Source organism: Polypterus senegalus, chromosome 12 (assembly GCF_016835505.1).
Source record: "Polypterus senegalus isolate Bchr_013 chromosome 12, ASM1683550v1, whole genome shotgun sequence".
Taxonomy (NCBI): domain Eukaryota; kingdom Metazoa; phylum Chordata; class Cladistia; order Polypteriformes; family Polypteridae; genus Polypterus; species Polypterus senegalus.
The window spans coordinates 24,814,374-24,840,898 of NC_053165.1; the positions used below are offsets into that span (position 1 = coordinate 24,814,374).

At 39.0% G+C, this 26,525-nt stretch overlaps 1 protein-coding gene across 2 annotated transcripts in view; it reads left to right on the plus strand.

The window, feature by feature from the left end:
- The window catches only part of ksr2 (kinase suppressor of ras 2), a 309,289-nt gene that overhangs the window by 191,110 nt on the left and 91,654 nt on the right, over positions 1–26,525 (plus strand). For both annotated transcript variants that reach the window (XM_039771698.1, XM_039771699.1), the window contains exons 6-9: positions 4,714–4,783; positions 11,206–11,289; positions 22,527–22,594; positions 25,450–25,568. In XM_039771698.1, coding sequence (XP_039627632.1) covers positions 4,714–4,783; positions 11,206–11,289; positions 22,527–22,594; positions 25,450–25,568 — 341 coding nt within the window. The remainder of the gene's footprint in view (positions 1–4,713; positions 4,784–11,205; positions 11,290–22,526; positions 22,595–25,449; positions 25,569–26,525) is intronic.

Sequence of the window (26,525 nt, forward strand, 5' to 3'; positions counted from 1 at the left end):
CGGGTAGGGCACCAGCCCACCGCATCTGGCTGATAAAGCTTCCTCTTAATCATTATTACTTTTGAAATTATGGCTCAAACATATTTGATGAAGACAATCTTCAAAATATTTATCACTATATATGTTAGATTAGATATTGCTAATTTTTGGGTCTCCACTACACCCTGTGGAACGTGACCTGGACATAGACAGATGGACAATGGTTTAGCACCCAACACACTCATATTTATTAACAATATTTACAGTTCAGTTTGTGCTCAACCCAGTGCCTCCAGCACTGATCCCCCAAAGTCCAGGCCTCACAGTCCCCAGTGCCTTCCTTCTGGCCGCCTCCACTCCTCTCTCTGAGCTCCGTCCTCTTCCACCCGACTCTTGCTTCCTGACTGAAGGGAGGCGACCCCTTTTATACCAGCTCCAGCTGCTTCCCGGCACTCCTCCGCGGACACGCCCCTGTGTGGTGGAAGTGCCGGCTGCGCACCCAGAAGCCCTCCGGGTGTCCCCAGTCTTCTTCCCCCCAGCACTTCCTGGTGTGGTGGAAGTGCTGAGGTCCAGGGTTCTTCAGGCACCCGGGTGCTCCCTGGCGGTGGACACGGGCCCCTACAGGGTTGGGCTTCCAAGGCCTCTACCCGTGGCCCCCAACACAACCAGGGCGGTCGCCCCCTCATGGTCTAGAGGAGGCACAAGCCCTCCTCCGGTCCTCCTGGGCGTCCCGGCTGGGTACGACCCCCAGCCGCCCGCCACAACCCAAACACAAAAAATTGCTAACAATGAAAAAGAATGAACAACCATACCAATAAAATAATGAAAATATGCTGAACAAACAAAGAAAAAACAATTATAAAGCAAGATAATAAACAAAGACAAAATATGCCATATAACAAGAAAAACTTATGTTCCAAAGCGAAGTTATATAAGTATATTATAGCAAAGTCTAAAATGTGATTGAGGAGCAGATGGATGGTAACAAAAAGAGATAATCTGGGCACCTGCTGAGTCACCCCCTTTATATGTACTCAAAACATAAAATGAAACTCAATCCCCAGGCACAACAAAACAGAAATACTTGCCGTTATCTCAGACGTTTCCTTAATTTGTAGTGTTTTTAAGGTGTCTAGGGCGGAAAAGGCATGGCCAGCTTGGGGCATAGTAGGCAAGGCTAGGTCTTGTCACTGGTCTTTTTCTTAAACTGGAGTGGAGGAAAGAAAAGACATGGTTAGTGACAGCACTCCCTCTCGTTCGAGCATGGTAGTGCGGAGCTGCGAGGTAGTCCATAGGCACACATTCGTGACAAGTAAGAAAGTCACAATATTACAGTCATGTTATAATACCTATTTATACAAAGAGTAAATAGTCGATAATCAAAATATTAGTGCACAAAACAGAAACAAATGAACAAAATTATATGAATATATAAGCAAAAAACACAAAAGGCAGACTTAACAAAATTGCTTGTTAATTTTTTTTTTAAAGGATAGGTAGGTAAAAAAATGATGTATCTTAGAGTCTCTTAAAGTCAAATAATGAATTAGGCTGCGGATGAATAAGATGTCTCAGGATTTCTCAAATAAACATACTGGGATACAAAGGTAGCCTCGTAGCGATCTTAAAGAGCTAATTGCATCATACTGGTTCCAAAGTGTAATATCTTCAAGGGCAGGCAACCTGGTATGGAAAAACATATGTAAAGTATAGTGTATGAACAACTTGGGTCCTTAACGTGAAGGGAATAAGTCATCTCCATTCCTGCAATGCTGCTGTTACTTAAGGAAAACTGAAGATTTTTTTTATTACCCATTGTGATTCATGTCTTGAATTTACCAGATGAAACCTCACTCATCTTTTGGCTCCTTTTCCCACATTTAGGCTGCATCTAACATAAATTAACAATCACGTTCACATTTTTATGGCCCCATAATTCCTTATGCCACAACTTTCTCTTAACATTATAATGAAATTTTAAGAGTCAGTGACAAATATTCACCTGAAAGACTAAACACCAGCGAGACCTCACACACTTTCCTCTTCTAGTAGAGTCAATAGACTGGACTTTATGTGTGAAGCAACCATTCCTTAATTCATTCCTTAGTCAGACAACTTCAGATTCCAAATCTTTGGATTCTATAAAAGGAAAAAGTAGGTGAAGATTATGTCTGCTATGAAAAAATAGAAGAAGAGAGTTAAAGACGCAATGTTTCAGCTGTACAGCATTCATCAAAGGTGTGACTGGAAACATAAGGAAGAGCAGGGCCAGATTTTTTTTTTTTGCATAGGAAAACTACAGTAGGCACATGCCCATGTGAGCACGACCTGAGGGATTCGAATACAGCATGTCAGGATTGTCACTTTTTTCTGTACATTTAAAGGCCAATAGTGCAAGGCAGATGGACTGGTGCTCTGTCTGGGGATTGTGCCTGCCTTGTGCCCTGTGCATGCTGGGATAGGCTGCAGCACCCCATGACCCTCATCATGATTAAGTAGTCGTAGAAAATGGTGTGGTATTGCAAGGTAAATGATTCTTGCTATTGCCTTAAGGTTAACATTTTTAATAGTCTGTGTCCAGCAATATTGTGTACATGTTGTACTACTGTATATCCACTTCAGAGAGTTTAATTGCTTGTTTGTCTGTAATGTATTACATACATTAAAAAATGTCTGCAACTCCTGGAGCTGCTTAAAGAAAGAAAAGAAAAATAGAATAAAGTAATTTGAATAAACGAGATGCCATGGGGTGCTTTATTTTCATGTGCAGGAAAGTAGACTGTAGTTATAATGGGTAGTTGTAGTTATAATTTTTGCCTGAGCGCAAAAATGTGATTTTTGTTGTTCTTCTCTCTGAAGCATAAGAACCGGCTAAAATCACAAAAGACTGAGGGCAAACAAGCAGTATGTTGTTGAGATCAAGTTCAAATACAGATTTGGTTCCTCTGGTCAAGCAAAGCGGACAGCAAATGACAGTGTTGTCTATTTCAGTTTTAACAAACCCACCCACGATATTGGTGACTTTTCTTTCTCTGCTAGGAAATATGGGACTGTAAGCGGGAGCTTAACAAACTATTTTATTGACAAATGAAAAACAGGGAGGTCTACCTGAGAAAATGGCTATTGCACTCCCCAATGACCGGCTCTGTGTACTGCTATTGCTGTAAGTTGTTTTCTAAAAAGACAAACCATTTAGTTCAGGATACAATGACTGGTAAATAAAAATTTCTTTATCACTTACCTGAACACAAATGATCAACCAAATATATTAAAGCAGTACTAACTTGTTTGATCACGGACAAGTGATTATGTACTGGGCCAACCCAGGAGAAGCACGTATAATATGAAACCAAAACAATTAAAGCCTGTCTACCAGTCCTAACGAGAGACAAAAATTAAATGGCAAGACGTTTTCTATCTGCAGATGGGATCACAAAAAGAAAACCCAGCTGTCCTTTTACTCTGTAACGTTGATTACCCGCGGTCACGAGCCTAAAAGCCGCACATCTAGCAACACAGGAAGTGGTAGCAATGATGGCTTTCAAAATGGAGGCTATTGAAGGACCTAAAAAATAACATTAAAGAATTTAGAAAATAAATTAATTGACATGCACTCTAATCATGACAATACTGAAACAAATAATTGCCACTTTCAGATTCTAGCCTCTTGTGGTCTCACGTTTCATGATGAGAACGAACAACTTTCTTCTCCAAACAATGTCGGTTTCTTGGGGTATTGTAGAGCTGATCAGCAAATCCATTCTCTTTCTGTCTGAGCATCTTACTTTGTACTAAAGCAAAGCCTGTCATGTCTGAGTAGGTGTTGATTTTTATTTTGATAGATTTCTGCAATTTTAGATTCACCATTAGATATCACTTACTATGACCAGCTGCCCTGATTATTTGCTGTGTGTGATGGGATATATGGTAGATTTTATGGTTCTGTGTGTAAACAATTAGGGGATAAGAAATAATAACATTTTTAAAAAATCACTCCCTAAACAGATCATTATTGGATTTGAAAAAAAAATAAAAGAAAAATGTTTTAATGTGATAAGACTTGGTGGTGGGCTGTAGTCAGTGGTGTTGATGATGATTACTTTCTATCAAATTCTTTTCGACTCCTAGAGATCACATTGGTGGTGGGGTTGAAGGGGTCCAGAAATCCTTCTTGCATATGTTTCAACATGGCACTGAGGTTAAGGGAGATGAAACAAGCAAAACAACAGAGTGTTGTAAACATCTAAGTAAAACAAGAGAAATAATGAAGGGCTGTGGACCAGCCGGGGCCCCATTTAATATAGCAACAAAATGCAAAATAAAAATGCCATTAGACATTGCAGTTCTAACCTCCGAATGGTCTCTTGGATGACCCAATTTGTGTGTGTGCAACTGTGAAGAAAGTAGCCATTAGTTAAGGTGGAAGAAGAAATCTAAATGTCAGTTGGTCACTTAGTTTAGTCTGGGAATGAGACACATTTCTTGTTTTTCTTTCAATGGTAAAATATTGTCAAATTTGGCATCCTCAAAAGGAAAAAGACCAGCCTCACCCTTGTTGCAGAAAGCAATTCGATGATCAAAGCTGGAACATTTTTGATGACATGTAGTCATAATCATATCAGTACTGCTATAATAGCCACATGCTATTTAAATGCATCTATAGTGACAAAAACATGACGCACAGTAAGCAATTCATTAATAAATAAACATGCTTTTTCCTGTCTCTTTGTGCAGATACACTGTCAGTGCCTCGATGGTCCCCACAGATTCCCCGCAGAGATCTGGGAAATTCAATAAAACACAGGTAACTATATTTTTTGCAAAAGAAGTTAAATGTCAGTCTAATTAGATTATTTTGTGAAGGGATGTGTGGGTGGGCAGGGGTCACAGCAGAGGTTTCACAGGTTTTTAACCCTTGCAGTTAATTGGTTTGTGGGGCTTTTAATCTAAGTTACAATAAGAGATCTGCGTTGTTAAAGTGTTTAGTCCATTGAGCGTACCAAAGGCAGAAGTCTCTGCTTTCCTTTTCCACTTCTGAAAGATGAATTAACATTCAGTCAGAACAAAAAATCTCCTGCAGTTTTGTCCCAATTGTCCTAGTCAGAAATTAACTCACAGAAGACCCGCAGCCTATTATCTTTTTTTATTAACTTTTCCCTAACAAAAGCCAACGTCTGGTAAAGCCATCTATTATTAGGGCTAAAAAGGCAGGTTCAAGTTCATCTATTATCACGTGTGGCCAACATGCAGCATGTCACCACTAAACATACTTTGGAACCCTGTGCAGTATATATGGTAGCACAACATTTTCAAGTTTGTATTGTTTACCCTGTTGAGAGGTTTACTTACCTTGGCAGCGACATCCATGTCTCTGGTGACTCTTCCTATGAAGTCAGTAGACGGATTGGGAGAGCATGGGGGATCATGAGGTCACTGGAAAGAGGTATGTGGCTCTCCCAATATCTTTGCAAAAGGATTAAGGTCCAAGTCTTTAGAGGCCTGGTGCTTCCTGTCTTGCTATACGGTTGCGAGACATGGACGTATCCAGTGACCTGAGATGAAGACTGGACTCTTTCGGTACTATGTCTCTTCAGAGAATCTTTGGGTACTGCTCGTTTGACTTTGTGTCGAATAAGCAGTTGCTCACGGAGTCCGGAATGAGGCACATTTTCTGAATTATGAGGGAGCGTCAGTTACAGCACTACAGCCATGTGGCACGATTCTCTGATGGTGATCAGGCTTGCAGAATTCACATTGTTGAGGATCCGAGCGGCTGGACAAGGCAGTGGTGAATAGATGGTCATTTCTGGAGGGTGGGACTGGACCGCGTGTCTGCCCCAGGGCTTGTTATCCAGGATCCCAAGCTGTTTCGTCATGTGGTGGGTGTGGCAACACCCTGTACCAGTGCATGCTCCCCAACCTGACCTAATTATTTAATTCAGTGTCATAGGAGGCTAGCCCTGATTCTGACAACATTGGGCAGAAGGCAGGAAACACCTTAGAAATGGTGGCAGTCATCACCACCATAGGATGTGGTGATATGTGTTGAAAACCAGAGTACCTGAAGGAAAACCCACATACACAGACAGAGAACACACAAAACCCACACAGACAGTGCACAAGTGCAGATTTGGAATACAGGATTCTGCAGAGCATGTTCTTATTGCTAAATGTTTCAGATATCATGCCTTTCTGCTTTGTAATAACCAGCAATCTAAATTAAAGATTTGCAAATTATCAGTATTACAGTGAGATGCAAAAGTTTGGGCAACCTTGTTAATAGTTATTATTTTCCTGTATAAATCGTTGGTTGTTACGATAAAAAATGTCAGTTAAATATATCATATAGGAGACACACACAGTGATATTTGAGAAGTGAAATGAAGTTTATTGGATTTACCGAAAATGTGCAATAATTGTTCAAACAAAATCAGGCAGGTGCATAAATTTGGGCACCACAAAAAAGAAATGAAATCAATATTTAGTAGATCCACCTTTTGCAGAAATTACAGCCTCTAAACGCTTCCTGTAGGTTCCAATGAGAGTCTGGATTGTGGTTGAAGGTATTTTGGACCATTCCTCTTTACAAAACATCTCTAGTTCATTCAGGTTTGATGGCTTCCGAGCATGGACAGCTCTCTTTAACTCACACCACAGATTTTCAATTATATTCAGGTCTGGGGACTGAGATGGCCATTCCAGAACGTTGTACTTGTTCCTCTGCATGAATGCCTTAGTGGATTTTGAGCAGTGTTTCAGGTCGTTGTCTTGTTGAAAGATCCAGCCCCGGCGCAGCTTCAGCTTTGTCACTGATTCCTGGACATTGGTCTCCAGAATCTGCTGATACTGAGTGGAATCCATGCGTCCCTCAACTTTGACAAGATTCCCAGTCCCTGCACTGGCCACACAGCCCCACAGCATGATGGAACCACCACCATATTTTACTGTAGGTAGCAGGTGTTTTTCTTGGAATGCTGTGTTCTTTTTCCTCCATGCATAACGCCCTTGTTATGCCCAAATAACTCAATTTTAGTTTCATCAGTCCACAGCACCTTATTCCAAAATGAAGCTGGCTTGTCCAAATGTGCTTGAGCATACCTCAAGCAGCTCTGTTTGTGCTGTGGGCGGAAAAACTTCCTCTGCATCACTCTCGCATACAGCATCTCCTTGTGTAAAGTGCGCCGAATGGTTGAACGATGCACAGTGACTCCATCTGCTGCAAGATGATGTTGTAGGTCTTTGGTGCTGGTCTGTGGGTTGACTCTGACTGTTCTCACCATTCGTCGCTTCTGTCTATCCAAATCTTTCTTGGTCTGCCACTTCGAGCCTTAACTTGAACTGAGCCTGTGGTCTTCCATTTCCTCAGTATGTTCCTAACTGTGGAAACAGACAGCTTAAATCTCTGGGACAGCTTTCTGTATCCTTCCCCTAAACCATGATGGTGAACAATCTTTGTCTTCAGGTCATTTGAGAGTTGTTTTGTGACCCCCATGTTGCTACTCTTCAGAGAAAATTAAAGGAGGAGGGAAACTTACAATTGACCCCCTTAAATACTCTTTCTCATTATAGGATTCACCTGTGTATGTAGGTCAGGGGTCACTGAGCTTACCAAGCCAATTTGAGTTCCAATAATTAGTTCTAAAAGTTTTGGAATCAATAAAATGACAACGGTGCCCAAATTTATGCACCTGCCTGATTTTGTTTGAACAATTATTGCACACTTTCTGTAAATCCAATAAACTTCATTTCACTTCTCAAATATCACTGTGTGTGTCTCCTATATGATATATTTAACTGACATTTTTTATCATAACAACCAACAATTTATACAGGAAAATAATGACTATTAACAAGGTTGCCCAAACTTTTGCATCCCACTGTATATATGATTTTTGTATACAAAACAGCATTTTATCTCACCACAAATCACAAATGTGATGCACTATCTGTTGAAATGATAAATATAATGCATATGTCTTTTTTATGCCATTTGGTATGGATTCATAAAACCAGTGTTAATGTTTATGATGCGCCATCTGTTGGAATGACAAATGCAATGCATTTTATTACTACAACTGTTTGGGATGCACCTTCTGTTGGAATGAAACTAATGCAATGCATATCTCTCTGTTATATGCCATTTGGTATGGATTTATAAAAGCATTGTTAATATTTGTGCGGAGCCATTGCTGCAATAACAAATGCAATGCATGTTATTACAACCACTGTTTGTGATGATCCATGTTTTGGAATTATAAATATAGTGCATATGTCTCTGTTATATGTTATTTGGTATTTATAAAAAGAGAGTTAATGTTTGTGATGTGCCATCTGCTGAAATGATAAATGCAAAGCATATCTCTATTAAATGGCATTTGGTATGGATTCATAAATGCAGTGTTAAAATATGTGAGGCGCCATTTGTTGGAATGACAAATGCAATGCATTTTATTATTGCAAATGTTTGTGATGCACCATCCTTTGGAACGACCAAGACGTAGCAACCAAGTGAACACACAGATATGCAGACACTTACCCTTTTATTAAGGTGGATTCTAGCCCAGAAGTCTCCTTTTGGGTAACCAATATAAATTTGGACTATTTTGCATTTAAATGTGGAACTAGTCAGACAGTCAGACAACAGTTTACTAATGCAAATTTCTTTTTTTTTGGTTTTTGCAGTTGCTATTAAACCCTTGTGCTACCCGACTTCCATGATAGTTAGAGATAAAGGGAGATTGGTTTAAAGCTTTGGACTTTAAACCTTGAGGTTGTGGGTTCAAATACCGCTACTGACACTATGTGACCATGAGCAAATCACTAGACCTTCCTGTTCTGCAATTGGAAAACCAAAAGAAATGTAACCAATTGTATCATAAATGTTTTCCTTGTCACCTTGGATAAAGGGCGTCAGCCAAATAATAATATTCCGGAAGTATTATGTAGGATTTCTGGGTTCAGAATTAATTACCGTTATGCTAACCACTCCACTCTATTACACGTCATACTGAATGAGATTGTTTTTTTTATTTTCTCATAAGCGTTTCAAAATCTAGGAGTTATAATCATAAGGAAATATAATTTCTACAATATAAAAGAATTTATCAAACAGGAAGTTAATAGATAGTCCTCTGATCAGTTTTAACATTAGCTGGGAAATTTAATATTGAAAAAAATAATTTTCTCCCAAACCTATTTCTTTTTTATAATTTATTTCACAGTGGTTATCCCTAGGTGATAGAGAAGGTGGCATCTCAATTAATGTGTTAGACGTGGAGAAGAATCTGGTCATTCTTAACACACATACTTCTTCACTCTGTGCATAGCAATGAGTAATTAAGCTGAAAACTGCCGTCACACACATCTGTCAACGTTCAGATTGTCTACAAATTTATCAGGAACAGAACCCCAACTGTGAACGATGTCAGTGACCTCACTAAATCAAATGTTTTGGGAACATTATAGGGAAAAGTAGCTGCATATTTGAAGTATAGTATTGGATTAATAATTATTCCTAATTCTTTATTCGCTGTAATTGCCAGTAACACCAGACCGAGTGAGCTTTTCAGTGATAAATCCGCAGTGACCTCTTCCACTACTCTGCTCACATGTCAACTTTTCTTGCTCAGCTGTAAGACTTGTATCACTTAAAACTGGGACATTTTAATTTTTCCTACAAAGGAGTGTGCAAGGCATTCTTGGAATTTGACAAGAATTGATTAGTGCTGTTCTGCTTCTGTTCTGTTCTCTTTTGATGTTTTAATATACATCTTATCATGGGCTTTTTGTTCTTGTAGCTCTCTGAACTGGTAACTGTGGGCTTTAAATTTGATAATGATTTAATGAATTTTGATTTTATGCCATGTGGTACACTCTGTAATTTTGATTGATTTGTGTTTTTCTTCCTCTAGTATGATCTTTAAACTCAATAAAACTCAATTAAACAAAAATGAAAGAACCAACTCTAGTGTGCTTCTTTCACTAGAGCTGATGTTGAAAAATCATTGCCATACTTTGTAGGATTGTTTTTACTCAAAAATGCTGATCCTATTGCTGCCCATATTTGCTTCAGAATTTCACTTCGCATAACAAAATAACATTGGCATTAGAACTCAATAAATGAATGATTTTTATGCTGCATAAGCTGATCTGGTATCAAGATATTGTCAGCTATCAAGTTCATTGTTTTCTTCTTCAGTCAAGCTTTTTGTTTCACCCCCTCCACAGTGACTTGCCCACTTACTTTGGGCTTACATTGCTTGCATCTGCTCATCAACATGCAACATGTCACCACTCCCCACTGCCATGATTAGTAAGTACAACAGTCTTACTTTTAAACTTCCATCTAGCCATTTTCAAAACCTGTGTATCCTGAGCAGAATTGGAGGGAACCTGTCCTTGGAAGATTGGGTGCAAGGTAGGAACAATCCCTGGACAGGGCGCCAGTCCATTGTCCGACCTGGAATTTCTCAGATCATAGAAAGATTACAAATATAATATACAAGTAAACAAAACTTAAATATCCGTTAATAGATTTTCTACCAGCAAGAGCAGCTTAAAGTGGAGATTCTGTTATAAATTGTGCTCTTGAAGGCTTTTGCTATAGAAGTGTCAGCGACAGTCAAAACACTCTGTCTGCCATTTTAACCATTGCCAGCTTTTTAATTGCTTTGCCCTGTAGGCTTTTATCAGGGATCATGTAATCAGATCAATAATAATGAGGAACAGTTCTATTAGGAAATAATTTTTTTTTTAAAGTTCCGCACTACATTTTATATTAGCACTGTGTTTTACGCACTGTTAAGAGAAAGGTTTATGTGCTTTGAGTAAAAGGCAATCAATTAGTCTGAGGAGATCAGGTGTATACTGTAAATACTTACACTGTGAGAACTCACACAGTGGATTCAGAAGTATTCACACCCCTTCAGTTTTTAAATATTTTGTTATGTTGCAGCATTATGCTAAAACTGTTTAAATTAATTTGTTTCCCTCATTGAACAATGCACGAAACACCAGATTGACAGTTGGCGATGGCTCTGCACTGTGTACGAAACAAGAGACATGATAAGTAACAGCATCCCCTCCTGCTCGGTGGTTGTATTACTTGGCTTAAGAGTGCAGGGCTCAAAAACAAAAAGACAGATTTGTTTAGAATAATAAAGTCTGCCTACAGTAAAGATGATGCTGTTGATCTAATGTACATCTATTTTCTTTTTATTCTTTCAGATTTTCTACAAAGTACTGGATGTCCCAGACATGCACTGTATGTGGGAAAGGAATGCTGTTTGGATTGAAATGTAAAAACTGCAAGTAGGTCCCTCTTTTTGCTTTATCATAAACATGGCTGTTCATTTTACTTCGTATTACAACACTAAATCACACGCTTAATTTTGAAAAGATTCTTGAACTTGATTGCATACCAGTACAAGGTTTTGGCTTATTAAACTATGCTGGCTCTATTTATTGGTGGACAAACTTTAGATTTCATGAAAGCATCTGGAATGTACAAATGTCTAAATGATCCAATAGATAGCACGATAAAGCTGTTTATTATGTATGTGATGTAATAGTTTGTTTGGCTTGGACTCCATATTAAGACTTCCTGTGCAAATTAATATAAACGTTTTTTCAAAGTCCCTTTAGGCAACAGGAAAGCTATTTAGTGTCTATGGAGTTTGCATGCATTCATAATTATCTATCTATCTATCTATCTATTGTGGAGCCGACCCGGACACAGACAGGCGGACATGTTCTTACTCACCACCACACGTTTATTATTTACAATATTTACAATGATTTGGTCATTCAGACCCAGTTCAATAAAGTGCACAAACCCCAACACACACAGTCCTGGCCACAAATGCCTTCTTCTCGGGCCGCCTCCACTCTCCTCTCTTGCCTCGTCCTTCTTCCACCCGACTCTAGCCTTGAATGAATGGAGACGGCCCCTTTTAAACAGTCCCCGGATGAGCCCCAGGTGTTCCCGGCATTCCTCCTCTGGCCACACCCCAGCGTGGCGGAAGTGCCGGCTGTCCTCCCGGCAGCTCTCCGGGTGCCGTCCTAAATCTTCCCCCCAGCACTTCCTGGTGTGGCGGAAGTGCTGGGGTAACAGGTCCCCAAGGCATTGGGGCGCCTCCTGGCGGTGACCACGGGCCCCTATACGGTGGAGCTTCCATGCCCTGTACCCGTGGCCCCCAGAGCAACCAGGAAGGCGGCCCCCACGTGATCCAGGGTGGGCTCTGACCCTCTTCCGGTTCCTCACGGCGTCCACGTTGCCCCTGGCATCCCTGACACTATCTATCTATCTATCTATCTATCTATCTATCTATCTATCTATCTATCTATCTATCTATCTATCTATCTATCTATCTCTGTGTTATATAGTGCCTTTCCTATCTATCTATCTATCTATCTATCTATCTATCTATCTATCTATCTATCTATCTATCTATCTATCTATCTATCTATCTATCTATCTATCTATCTATCTATCTATCTATCTATCTATCTATCTATCTATCTAAAAACGTGTATTTTGGCTAAAATGTTGTTAAATAAATCACTCTGGAAAATTTACTTATGCACAATGGGAGAATATTAAATCAGAATTGAGCTTTTGAATTGAAGGCTCTCCTCTCCCCTCATTCATTGGACGCTAATTCACGAATTCAGGATTATCAGGTTTTTCATTAGCTGTATGAGGAACTGCAGTGGTGTGTTTTCTGCAATTAGTTGAAAAATTACATAACATGGAGAAAAAAATTTAAAACGATGCAGACAATAATCAAAAATTAATGAATGAGCGTTGTAGAAAACCAGGAAAAAAGCCCAAGAAATGTCTAAACCCAAAAGGTGAACAGAAACCAAAGCAAGAAACAGTCATGAGTTCATAACCAATGAATTAGAAACCTGAAAAATTTTAAATAGCACAAGTAGTAATCAAACTTGGACAGTAAATGTACCGAGTAACAGGCTCAAATACCATCGCTCCAATGACATCACTCAACGTGACCTTCAGTTCTTGTTACCTACCAACCCACAGTTGCTTCCTTGCAAAAAATAGCGCTGCTAATAACAAAAGAAATCAAAATTACTTAATGAGTTAATCATGCCATAATGCAATTATGTACAAACAATACATGAATAAGCGAAATCTTTATATTCAGAAATATGAAAAAGTTTAAAGAAATTCATGAGAAAAATATATTGAAGCCAATAAATTCTATGCAAGCACATAATTACAACAGCGAAGTGACCTTCTGTTCGTTGGATATGCACGTATTTTCTACCTGATTTAATGCTTTCATGTGTCTTTCTTTAACTTGTGGTCTCTGGTTGTCCAAGTTTGTCATACCACACACTGCAGTGCTGCTTGTAAAGCAACATTGTGGCCAGTAAATTAGCTATCACTCGGCAAATGTTTTTTTATTGTTTAATGTTGTCAAGTTGTTGGTCTTCGTTGACATTCTGTTCTATTAGGAATATTGTAATCTTCATTCTTGGTGAAAACATGAGGTTAACAATTTTACTTGGCCATCACTACACAAAACACAGGGTGAGTAACAAATTTAAAAAATATATAATTTATTGGTGGAATGTTCCTTTAAACCTTACCCTTTTCCACAGCAGCATAACATACTCTGTGTCTTTGGTTCTTACATCCCGTACATGTTAGGTTAATTAGTCTATTCAAAATTGGCCCAGTGTGGGTATGTGAATTTGAAGAATTAACATGTTCAAGGTCTACGCCTGTCTGCCCTAATGCTGCTCTCTCCATTCATATCCCTGAGTCGAATTAGGCTGTTTATGTGAATTGTCATGTTATGTTTAATACGCTTTCTAAACTGGTCAATCTGACATAAAAGACCAGGGAAAATAATAGATATAAAGTTGCAGACTCCAACATTCCAACTGATGCAAACACTAAAAAAGCCCCAATTCTATGCCCGAAACATCTGTCAAGAAGTACTCAGCATTGCCCAGATATTTTTGAAGAATTGATTAAGAAAAGAAAAAAAAGTTTGTGTTTTTTTAGATGGTGTTATTGCTGTTGTTATTGCTAGGAGTCCCACCCATCATTCACATGGCCTCTGTATCAATGTTTCTGCTCTGGTGAGTAAAATTGGGTACAATTGGATTCCAGATTTGTGGTAACTCCTTGCTGGGTTGACCCCAGGAGCGCTGTCATATCTGACTTGTCCTTTTAGCTCAAGGTGGGTAGTTAGTAGTGTTTAAATTATGAAGAAAAGCCAACAAAGAAGGAGTTAAACAACTCTAATGTATATTACAGTAGATAGAAGCGGTATGTGGTGTTGTCCAGATTAGTTAAATGTTAAGCTCTGGTCAGTTTGTATGCTAGTCTGTTCAGATGTTTAACATCCTCTGAGCCAGCAGGTGGCACTGGAGTGCAAACTGAAAAAACTCCACCGTGGCCTCCAAGGTCAACATTTTGTGTTCAAAAGTATTGTCTCTTGTCTGTATAGTTCTAGAGATCAACTATGCAAAATTTGGTCCAGATCGGTCAAAGGGAGTAGGACTGTAATATTCGCTCTGATTCAGCAGGTGGCACTATTATGCAAACTATAATACGCAGGGGAAAAAAAAGCATACTGGGACCACTAAGATCAAAATTTTGGGTTCTAAAGTAGTCAATCTTGTCCATGTGGTCCTAGAGAGCTACTATGCAAAATTTGCCAGATTGGTCAAAGGGTGTAGAATTATATAGGACAGTGTTTTCTAACCTTTTTTCTTTAGTGGCACATGTTTTGTAACCATAAACATCCAAAGGCACACCACTGTCTTAATAACCACAAACACGTTACATCTCATACACTTGCTCAACTGCCAGAAGCTGTGGGACTACCAGAGAAGTTAGTAAAAAAAAAAGGAGCTCTGAGATCAGTGTTCATAGACACGGCACTTAGTGGGCAGTTTGGACATGTCTCCCAGCTGCTTTGTCCCTTTGCCTTCCCCTCTCTACCTCAGATGCAACTCATATGCTCACTGTCCACCAGCACTATGAGGCTCTTTGGTGACCACATATCCAGGGCAGATGGAGCCTAGCTGCCTGGAGTGCTGTAAGTGTTGTGTCTGCAACACAGTGACCACAGAGCTGCTTTTATATTGGCTTCTTCAAGTAGTCCTGTCCTCCTCAGACAGGTCTTGAACACCTGAGGAGGTTGTCCATATCATGTTCAGAGCCGGATGTGCTACACTATTATTTCCACGGCATACCTGGGTAGCTCTCACGGCACACTACTGTATGGTGGCAAACTGGTTGAAAAACACTGGTATAGGGAACAGACAGACATATATATAAATGAGCTTCCTCAACATTACAATTATCCCAGCAAGCTGCCAACACAACCCCCACCCAAGTGAAAAGACAGATGTGTGCTTGTAGAGCCTCAAAAGACTCATTCAGTGGAAAAGATTCCCTGCATATTTACTAGACTCAGGTCAGCTGGGTTTTATCTTGCCCACTGCAGAGGTGTCCCTTCAGCTCAAAAATATGCCACCACCATAACCATTGTAGTAAACAGGAGTCACTTGATAAAGCTTCTTTTGGTGGGATGCAATTCAATGAGCTGCCACCTCTCCTGAAGAGACTTCATGAGAAACACTTCATTTGAGAAAATTTTAATCAGCCGAGTGATATTCTTGACATGGCAACTGATCTCCCGTTCTCTTTGGCGAGTGCAAACAAAATGAATTAAATGAGGTATGAAAAATCTTTAGTCTTGTTTTAATAAAGCACATGTGAGATGCTTCATGAGTAGAATAATTATAATAATTACTGCAGCTAGCTGTAATCCTCAGGGATTTGTTAATAACACTAGCAAGCTAATTACAACCTGAGCTTAATGTCAACATTTGCCCTGCTGTGAATAAACCCAGAGAAGGGAGCCACTTCATAGCAGCATAGTCCTTCTTCACTGTCAAAGCTAAGGCAGCAAAAGAAGTAAAAACACGTTATTGATACTGAAACATTCTCTCAAGGCTTCCTTAATTTGTGTTTTGAATCTGTATAAAATTCCAGAATGGTGGGTGATTAAAGCCAAGCTGAATTTCAGTCACGAAGCAGGTGTGATGGTTTTAGCCTCCCCGGTAGAGGCTTTGGAAACCTGTGGCTGGTATATAACTCTCTTCATGGCATGAAACAGAATATGCCCAATGACTTCTCGCCATTGATTTTCACCCCATACAGGCAATGGCTGACTGTCAGGACTTTGAAGCAGTACTCTTTAGCCAAGTTATACATACAGTAGGGCAATCAGGTGTTATGGCTTGTACAACTTCACATGTTCTTTTGCCACTGCCACTGGCATGAAATGGCACAGAAATTAACAGGACATTTTATTTTTAAACCAGCTTAATCCGGTTCTGGGAGCATTTGGGATATGGGAGCTAAAGCCTATCCATGCAGCAGTGGGCACGAGTCAGGAAGCAACTTTGGAATAGACAGTCGATTGCAGAGTTCTCTCATGCACACCTTAAAATTGAGAAAACCAAACTGAAAGTAAAATGGAAGTATCCAGTGCTCGTATCTCTTAAAAGGCTGCATGGTCACAATTTTTTTTTTACCGTTACTAATAGGATTTTAGGTTATAGAGCATAATACGCAGACTTCAAGTCAAAGGAGGTTATGCTTAAGCTTAAGGTGATGCCGTATGTGGAGCATCGTGCTCAGCTTTGGACATAGCAGTGCTAGAAAACATCCAGAGAAAAGTGACTAGGCTGATTCCAGAACTGCAGGGAATGAGTTATTAGGAAAGACTGAAGGAGTTGAACCTTTACAGTTTAAGCTAATGGAAATTAAGAAGAGCTATTATTTTAGGGAATTAGGGTCTGTTAGTTAAAGTGAGTTCAGCAACAACACAGGGACACAGTTGGAAACTTGTTAAGAGCAGATTTAGCACAAATACTAGAAAGTTTTTCTTCATGCAAAGAACCACAGGCACATGAATAAACTACGGGGGAGAGCAGAACTTAAGGAATCTTCAAAACCTGGCTTAGATCATTTTGGAACATCTAGAGTATTAGGATGGATGAGCTTGTTAGGATGAATGGCCATTTCTTGTCACAATTGTTCTACTCTTGTAAATATACATAAAAATGAAATCCCTCATATTCATGGGCAGAATTTTATACGGTGTCCGTCAGTGGTGTTATGAAATAAGCCTTGAGTAAACTGTATTTTTCTTCAATTTTTAAAAGCCACAGTTAATGTAAATTTGCTAATGATCAATGAGTGCACCACATAGTGATTCAGTGGTAGAACTGCTGCCTTGTAGTAAGGAGTTTGCAGGTTGCACTTGCATGTTGGTTGGTGTGGATTTTCTACCACAGTCCAAAGACATGCAGAGTAAGTGAATTGATGATGCCAAATTAGCCCCTGATATATGTGTGTGTGTTTGTGTGTTCACTCTGTGACTTGCTGATGACCTGCCAGGTTTTGTTCCTGTCTCCGTCCATTGTTTGCTATGATAGGCTCCAGCTGCCCCCTGCCCTGAATAAGAGGGTTTAGAGAATGGATGGATACTGTAATACTATACTCTGTCCCGCTGTAAGCAGCTTTGTCTTGCACATTGCTTATCCTTAAAACAGACAGAGAAATATCTAACTTAATAAAAGGATAAGTGTCTCTGTATCTTTCTTTGTGTTCATCCGGTTGCTATGTCCCTGCCATCCTACCAGATGGCGCATCACAAACATTGGTAGTAATAAAATGCATTGCATTCATCTTGCTAATTGATGGTGCATCACAAACATCAACACGGCTTTTACAAATCCCACACCAAAGGCCTATAACAGAGACATCTGCATTGCATTTGTCATTCCAACAGATGGCACATTGCAAACATCAACACTAGTTTTATGAATCCCATACCAAATGGCATTTTTAAGAGGCATACATATTGCATTTGCCATTCCAACATAATTTCAAAGTTTTAAATATGTGGTTGTAAGTGAGACTTCATATTACAAATTTAAATTGTGAACAATTTACTATATTTGACAAGGAATATCCATCCATCCATTTTCTAACCCGTTGAATCCGAATACAGGGTCACGGGGGTCTGCTGGAGCCAATCCCAGCCAACACAGGGCACAAGGCAGGAACCAATCCTGGGCAGGGTGCCAACCCACCGCAGGACAAGGAATATGATATAAATATTCGGCAGTACAATTGAGATTCTAAAAAATGCAATATTTGTTACATTTATTCTGTTCCTGCCAAGCTTAAATGTCAAACTGTCGCCATGCTAGCACTTCAGGTCTTGTGCCTGTTCATTATGCTTATTTAATGCCTGCGCCAGTACAATTGCTAGCCAGCCAACAACCAGAAAGACACCAGTGTGCACAATAATGTATGGCATGGATTTAATTTTTCTTTTAATTATTTGTATTTAGATGTCATTACTGTACCCCATGATGTTATTGGCAGGAAGTGACTAGTAACTGCTGTTGTGGTGGTCATTTTGGTGGAAACTAGCATATACTGTAAGCCCATGACTTTTATGCCTGCTACTTAAGGCTGTCAAAAGATTTTCTTAATTTCAAGAATTACTGGTTGTTGGGATCTGGACATTTAGGCTCAGTCAATACAAATACAGAAAACATTGAAAACACCATAATTTTTTAAAGTTTTGTGTCCACACCAGTGTTTTCAGATTGTTTCCTGAAAGCTTTTCATGGTAAATAATGGGTATTTTGGCCAATTGCATTTTGTTAGACAAATGTAATATTTGTTTATGCAGCAAATCTGAAAAAATCAAAATACCAAAAGAATAAGGGAAATAAAAACAAAGAGCATCTCAAGAAAACACCAAAACTGGATTTCTTTGTGTGGACAGATGAGTTAGAAATGAGAACACGGTGGCCAAAGCCTTGGAAGATACTCTGTAGACCAGGAGTCTTGTAAAACAAATACAGCAAAATATCTGGAGCGTTTGAAGGCCTGTCATATGATGTATAGAAGTTAGGAAAGTTACAGCCCTGTCCTCTCTAGTGAACAGCAAAACGATTTGTTCAAAACAAATTGAAATCCACACCATTAGCACAGATATTTTCACCTCATCTGCGACCTTATTTTCCATGTATCAACGTATTGCACAGCTTATTATAGTGAAGAGCGTGGAGAGGGGGACTGCAGATGGATGTCAAGAAATATTTATGTGATGAACAATTTTGAGATGAGTTAAACCATCACTGGCACAGACTGACAGAGTTTGTGCTGACTTCTGTTCATTATCTCCAAATCAATTCAGTTTATTTTGTATAGCGCTCAGAGAGATAAAATGTAATTACAAACTCTACTTCGTATTCACTACATACACATAAAGACACAGATTTGTTTAAACACACTATAATGCAAAGCAGTTCCAAATGTGACTCAATAATATCTGTTCATTAATTTAACTTTACTGTTGAACTACATCCAGTTGACAAAGAAGGACAGGAGAATCTAATCTTAAAATTGAATTGAAATGTCCCATTTCCCACCCTGTGACGGGCTGGTGCCCTGTCCAGGGATTTTTTCCTGCCTTTTGCCCTATGCTTGCTCAGAAAGGCTCCAGCCTCTAGCAGCAGTGCTCAGGATTAAGTAGGTATGTTATCATACTTAACTCCTCCAAAATAACATCTAGCCGAGTTTTGAAAGTCCTTAAAGTCCTACTGTCTACTACACTACTTGGTTAACTTATTTTATGTGTCTGTGGTACTCTGTGTAAAGAAAGACTTGATAATGTTTGTGTAACATTTTCCTTAAGTTTTAAACTGTGTCCCCCTGTTCTTGTTGAAGTCATTTTAAAGTAAGACTCTCAATCCACTGCACTAAATCCTTTTATAATTCTAAACACAAAGCTCAGCTCTGTTAACCTTTGTTCATAATTCATGCCCTGCAGACCTAGTATCAGCCTAACTGCTCTTCTCTGGCCTTTCTCTATGTCTTTTGTCTGTCCTGGAGCCCAATACTGCACACAGTACTCCAGATGAGGTCGAGCCCTAACTTTAACCTTTTTGACTTGTACTGTACACATTAGGGTGCTATATAACCTAACATTCTGTTAGCCTTCTTAATGACTTCTGAACACTGTCTGGCAGTTCATAGTGCCAAGTCCACTACTTTCAAATTTAAGACCTCCAGTATTGTCTGAAGATACCTCCAATATCATTATTATAGTTTAAATGTATTATTTTTGCAGTGCATATGGAGACATGGTTATGAATGTTGGCAAGGCTTGCATGTAATAAAAGTAAAAGTGTGTGGCATTTGTATGTTGATGCAGCTGCGTTACCTTAAGCAAAAACTAAATATCACAGTTTTGTAGCTGAAATTAATTTAAAAAAGAAACATTTACAATTTTTAGCCTTGACCTTTGCCTGTGTTATAACTTTATGTCTGTTTACTCTTTAACTTTGACATACGATTTGGCTTTTCTTGTTGTTTTTGGCCTCATTTCAGTCTGGTTTTTTATTACCTGTGACACTTCAAGAAAATAATATGAGATTTCTCTGTTTATTTAGGAATAGATTGATGATGTTAAATTCTTAGATAATCATACTTATACTGGGTAGGCCTTCCTTTTGTTCTGAAAGCAACTTCAATTTGTTATGGCATTTGTTATGGAATGGATTCTACAGCATGTTGGAAACTTTCCTTTAAGATTTTGGTCCATTTTGATTGCATCACACAATTTCTGCAGAATTGTCAGCTGCACATTTTTGTTCTGTCATATCCCAAAGGTCTTGTCATGTCACATTGTTTTCTAACCTGCTTAAATCAGACCAGGGTTGTGGGTTGAGCTGGAGCCTATCCCAGCAAGCACAGGGCACAAGGAACAAATCCTGGCCTGGGAGCCAGTGCATTGCAGACATCCCAAAGGTGTTTTATTAAATTCAGATCCAGTGACTGGGAACACTGAACACATTGCCATGTTCATTAAGCATTCCCAGTAGCATTACACCAGAACCACCACCCTTCACACAAGGCAGGTTGGGTCCATAGATTCATGCTGTTAGGGACAATTTCTACCCCTAACATTGTGTGCCTCAATAGAAATTAAGATTTGGTAGATCAGGGTACATTTTTCCAGTCTTCGTTTGTCCAGTTTTAGTGAGCCTGTGCTTACTTCAGCCTCAGCTTTCTGTTATTGGCTGACAGGAGTGGAAACTGATATGGTCTTCTGCTGCTATAGCCCATCCATCTCAAGGTTTGACATGTTGTGCAACCACAGTTGTACAGAGGGGTTATCCATAGCCTTCCTGTCAGCTATTCTCCTCTGACCCCTCTCAACTACAAGCATTTATGTCTGCAGAACTGCTGCTCACTGGATATTTTTTTTTTCACCATTCTGAGTAGACTCTGTGTGAAAATCCCAGGAGATCAGCAGAACAGAAATACTCAAACCAGCCTTTCTGGCACCAACAATCCTACCACAGTGGAAATCATCAAGATCACATTTTTTTCCCTACTCTGGTGTTTGATGTGAAAGTTAACTGAACCACCGAATTGTATACATTGTATTGGTGTTACATGATAGGCTGATTACATAATAGCATGGATAAGCAAATGTAAGGGTGTTCCTAATCATTTGATCAGTGAATATAAATCCTTTGTGAGTGAAGGTGGGCCTGTTTATGAGTGCACTCTCCAATGCCCCTCAGCCGTGAGACTGAATTAAACAGGTCTGAGCACAGAGAGATGAATTTATTCATCTAGTGTAAGCGAGTGATGTTACATTTGGACAAAAAACTGTGCTTCCAGCCTCCATTTCATCACAGCTGGAAGTGAAATCTTATATGCTGCTCTATAACCATTTGTCATGAAATAAGGAAGGCTCAGTTGTGATTAAACATAGCCTATTTAGATGCATATTTTTACAGAGAAAGTCTTTCCTTGAAAGGTATTGTTTATCGGCGCCCTTTATTCTGACACATTTTTACATTCTAGACTTTGAATACTTTTTGTAAAAGCTGCAAATTGTTTCCTGTGTGCGGATGAAAAAAAAAAATCATTCCTTAGGATTCCAGTGGGTATCATTTAAGAGCTGAGAGTCTGTCATGGCATTTGCTTCTGAACCTTCTAAAAGCAGTTATAGGGACAAATGTTAGACAATTGTAAATTGGTGAAATTCAGCTTTGGTCTTGAAGGGATTTATTAAGCGGCTCTGCTTGAGTGGTTGATTGAGTGAGTGGCCTGCTGGGATATGAACCTTTGTTCCTCCTTGACATGAAGGCGACTGCAGTCCTTCACTTTGCTGACCTGTTAAGCTGAGTCAGTGATATAAAGCCTGAGTATGGATCATACAATCCCAGTTAAGCCTCATCATTCTCCCCAGACCTAGAGCATGCCTTAATGAAACCAATTGTTGTTGTATGCAGTAGGATTTTCTCAGCTGTTTCTCCCTGTTTTAAACAGCTGCAGACACTACTTGCTTTGAGGATCCTTTGGGAGGGAAAAAGCTGTTTAATCTCAAGAAAAATAATAGCAGTAATTTCTTGCTTTGCATAAGTTCTAATTACATTTAATTACACTTTTTCAGGTTGAAGTGCCACAACAAATGCACCAAAGAAGCTCCACCTTGTCATTTACTTATTATTCATCGTGGAGGTAGGAATTTACATTTATGTTCTAACAAATGCAGAGTAAACTGTGCAGATAAGGCAACAGAAAGCCGGGTTTACTTCATCTCTTGAATGCACTGCCAGCTGCAGGAGGATGACTTCTATCTGAAGTTTCAACTGTTAATGGGCACTGAGTTTGAAAGAATTCCAGCTGTGTGCATTTATGAATAACTCATTAACGTGCTATAGACTTAATGTGAATTGTTTAATATTTAATGCCTGTAATCTTGTTGCACTTTAATTGTCTCTCCTATGCTTTGTGCACACCTTTTCACAGTTTCGTAATTTTTAGATAAAGTTACTTCTGCTTCTAATTATGGACAGATGAATAGGTGGCAAATATTGCGCCTTGATTACTACCTGTTGCCTGACTGCTCTCAGTTAATTAAAAAAGAATGAGAAGGAATCAGGAAAGACTTGACACCATGGAGATACTTGGAATCAGTGTTTGGCTTGGCATTTAAGAGCTACTGGTTCTGTTATCTTCTCTGTTGACTCGCGTAGCCATCTTTAGAGGTGAGCCAATATAGGATGTTGTTTTATCATGGAAAGGTTTTGGGGTGACCATATCCTAACTTTGTTATGTAGACCCAAAGGTATGTCCTCTATCTCAACTTTTGTTCTCATATCCTTGCTCTTGCCTGACATGGCATTCATCCACAATGCACATGGGACAACTGATCCATTCTGTACTCAGAACTGGCTACTACTGTGCTTCACATTTCCTAATAGAGGATGTCCTCTCTTAATTCATTTCTACCTCAGGCAGAAGGATAGAGGAAATATTAAATGCTAGCAAGGGTAGCTGGTAATACACTTTATTCACCCATCATAGATTTAACATTCTTAATTTGCTAAAAGCAGAAACAAGTAAATGGTAAATGGATGCTGCCATAAAGGTGGATATTTCAAGTTTTGTCATGGATGATGCTGGCCAATGTTGTGGATCTGAGTCTTTTAAGGTAACATTTCTGCCTCTCAGAGCATGGGTCTTCTTGGTGGCTGAATACCTCCTTGTTTGACTTCTTCCTGGTTCTCTTCTTCTTAATACTTTCACTTTAAGTGGCTGACTTTTTTAAAACTTGTCAGGGCCAAGGTGAACACCCCTAGCCCCTTCTGTGCAATTCATTTCGATAGACCATATCCGTACATGTTCACAATGTGTGCATGCACAAAGGTATCCAATGGTTTAAGAGTTCACTTTTATGTATGTGGAAGGTCCAGAAAATGACCAGTTTACCATTTAAGGTTATGACCTTTCATCTTGCTCTTGCTAGACTACCCTCTTTACAGTAGTAAGTTTAATTTTTGCTAGCCTGTGTTTTGTTAGCTACTAACACTACCTCGTTCTGTGGTTTAAAGAAACTGTTGCAGAGATCAGAAGTTCAAGTAGTAATAAAAATAATAAAAGTCATAGTTCTTTGCTGCATTTAAATTCCAGAAAATGCATTTAACAATCAACTTAGAATAAAAGAAAGAATTATAAGTAAAATGCATTTTAACATTCTTGGTTACAATTACTAAAATGTTATTCCCAACACTCAGGCACCCAGCCTCAGAATTGGAGTAAAGTGCCCACAAAATATCTGCCACTATTCCAATCTGCTTGTTGATTTCATGTTCCCTTCTTCCATCACTCTGAATAACATCCCAAGATACATGCAATTCTCCACCAAGGGCAGTTGTTCTCCCATCAATTGGAGAGAGCAATCTTATTCTTTTCCAAGAGATAACCATAGCCTTAGACTTGGAGGTGCAGATGCAGATCCTCATCCCAGCTGCTTCACACTTGAACAGCACAGACAGATGAGGCAAGGAGGACAACATCTGCATAAAGCAACAATGCTAACCCTAGTCTCCTCAACTGGACACCCTCACACCCTCAGCTGCACCGTGATATCCTGTCCATGAAAACCTCAAATATGTCACAGCCTTGACAGAACCTAACAACCACAGTGAACTAATTCAACTAAATACCAAGTATTTGGACACAGCTCTCACTGCATTCAAATATGGAATGTAAAAACAGTCCTGTTAACCCCCATATTCCTTAAGCACCTCTCACAAAACATGCTGAGGGACATGCTCATAAGGTTTTCTAAATTTACAAAACACATGAAAGCTAGGTTATCACACTCCCATGTGTACCTTCAGGCAGCTGCCTCAGGGAGAAGAGCTGGCCTACTGTCCCACAGCCAGGATGGAATTCAAATTGTTCCTCTTGCGTTTTTTGCTTTTTTTACCATTAGATAGAGTCTTCCCTCTCTCCAGCACCCTTACATATGTCTTACCTGGGAGGCTAAGAAGTGTGAACCCTCTGCAGTCTTTTTAAGATATATTTTTAAATTCTTTATAAGTATAATCTGTGCATGTACACATGCTGTTTTTAAGGCTAGTTAACAAATTTACCATGACTGATTAGATGTTTTCCATATACAGGTCCTCATACAGGTTTGTCAGGTTGGCCAAAGGTAAAATATTTTGTGTATACTGACCAGTAGAAGCCAGAATTGTAAAACTACTACAGACATGCGGCATGTCTTGTTTTTCAATCTCTGTGTCTATGTTTTGGTTCTTTTTGGACATTGACAGATGGTACAAGATTTGTTGATTGTCATTTTAATACTGACCATACGTTTTATTATTGTTGTTTATTTATCACTTTGCATTTGTAAAAAAACAAACTGTAGTGCAATCTGTGACTCTTTTTATCCTCACATATCTGAGTAAGTGTTAAAGCTTAAAAAGCAATATTGGTCATATCCACAAATGTCCTTTTCAGCTTAACACTAATGCTAATGCCAGAAGATGTTGACCATATCTGTCTGCTCTTTTCCACAGCACGTCTTGTTCGAACTGAATCTGTGCCATGTGATATAAATAACCCCCTCAGGAGACCGCCCAGGTATTCGGACTTGCACGTCAGCCAAACTCTCCCCAAAACCAACAAAATTAACAAGGTAAAAGGTGTCTGCCAATATTAGTTGGTTTCATGTTCTGTTCTTGTTGTAAGTTTATGTGACAATTATACATAATGAATATTCACAGTGTGAAATGCATAAAAACAGTATAGTAAAGGTAAGTTGGAAGTAATGAACTTACATGATGAAGGATAGCAATTCATTTTTTTTCACGTGCTCAAAAATATCTGCCCGTTTGCAAGACATGCATGAATGTAACTGGCCAAATGATGATTTGTTATTACTGCTATATTGTTCTTTTTTAGCTTTATTCAATCAATTATATACAATAAAATAACAAGCAGCATATCAGAAGCCAGTGAAATGGCAGTGTCTAAGTGACGTTATGTTGCATTTTACGGTTTTTAGTTTTGTTTCCTCCATGTTATGTGTCACATGACCATGAAGGGTTCTCAGTTCTGCTATTAAATGATTCTTTTCTTTCTTTTGGTTTCAGTGGCGTGTTACAGCACTGTATGTTCTCATTGATCAGGCTCCTCAGCTCTGTGGGTTAAACCAGGGGTCAGTTTCAGTTACCCCTGTGTTAAATATGGCAATGCTGCTAATATCCAGTATACCTTGGTGGATAATTCCGAGCAAAAGAAATATCTTTGTGTTATAGTTAGTGGTGAAAATAGGGCAGTTAGGCTACGGTTTGGGTTTTTGATTTTTGTTCCTTTTTTTGTGCTGTCATCACATTAATTTCTCCCAATGTTATTGTGCTCATTATAATCTTTGTAACTTTGTCCTTTTCACTTTAGAACTGAAATTTTACTTACAATTTGTACAAAACATTCAGAAAATACGATGAAGCTATGGTATTTCCCACTTGTTATTCTAATATTGCCACAAAACCACCATGTATGCAGTTTAACGTAGAAAAGTAAGTTATATATATAGGTTATATTGTAAAAAGTGTTTAATATAAATCAAGGCGCATAATGCTGAATCTATATA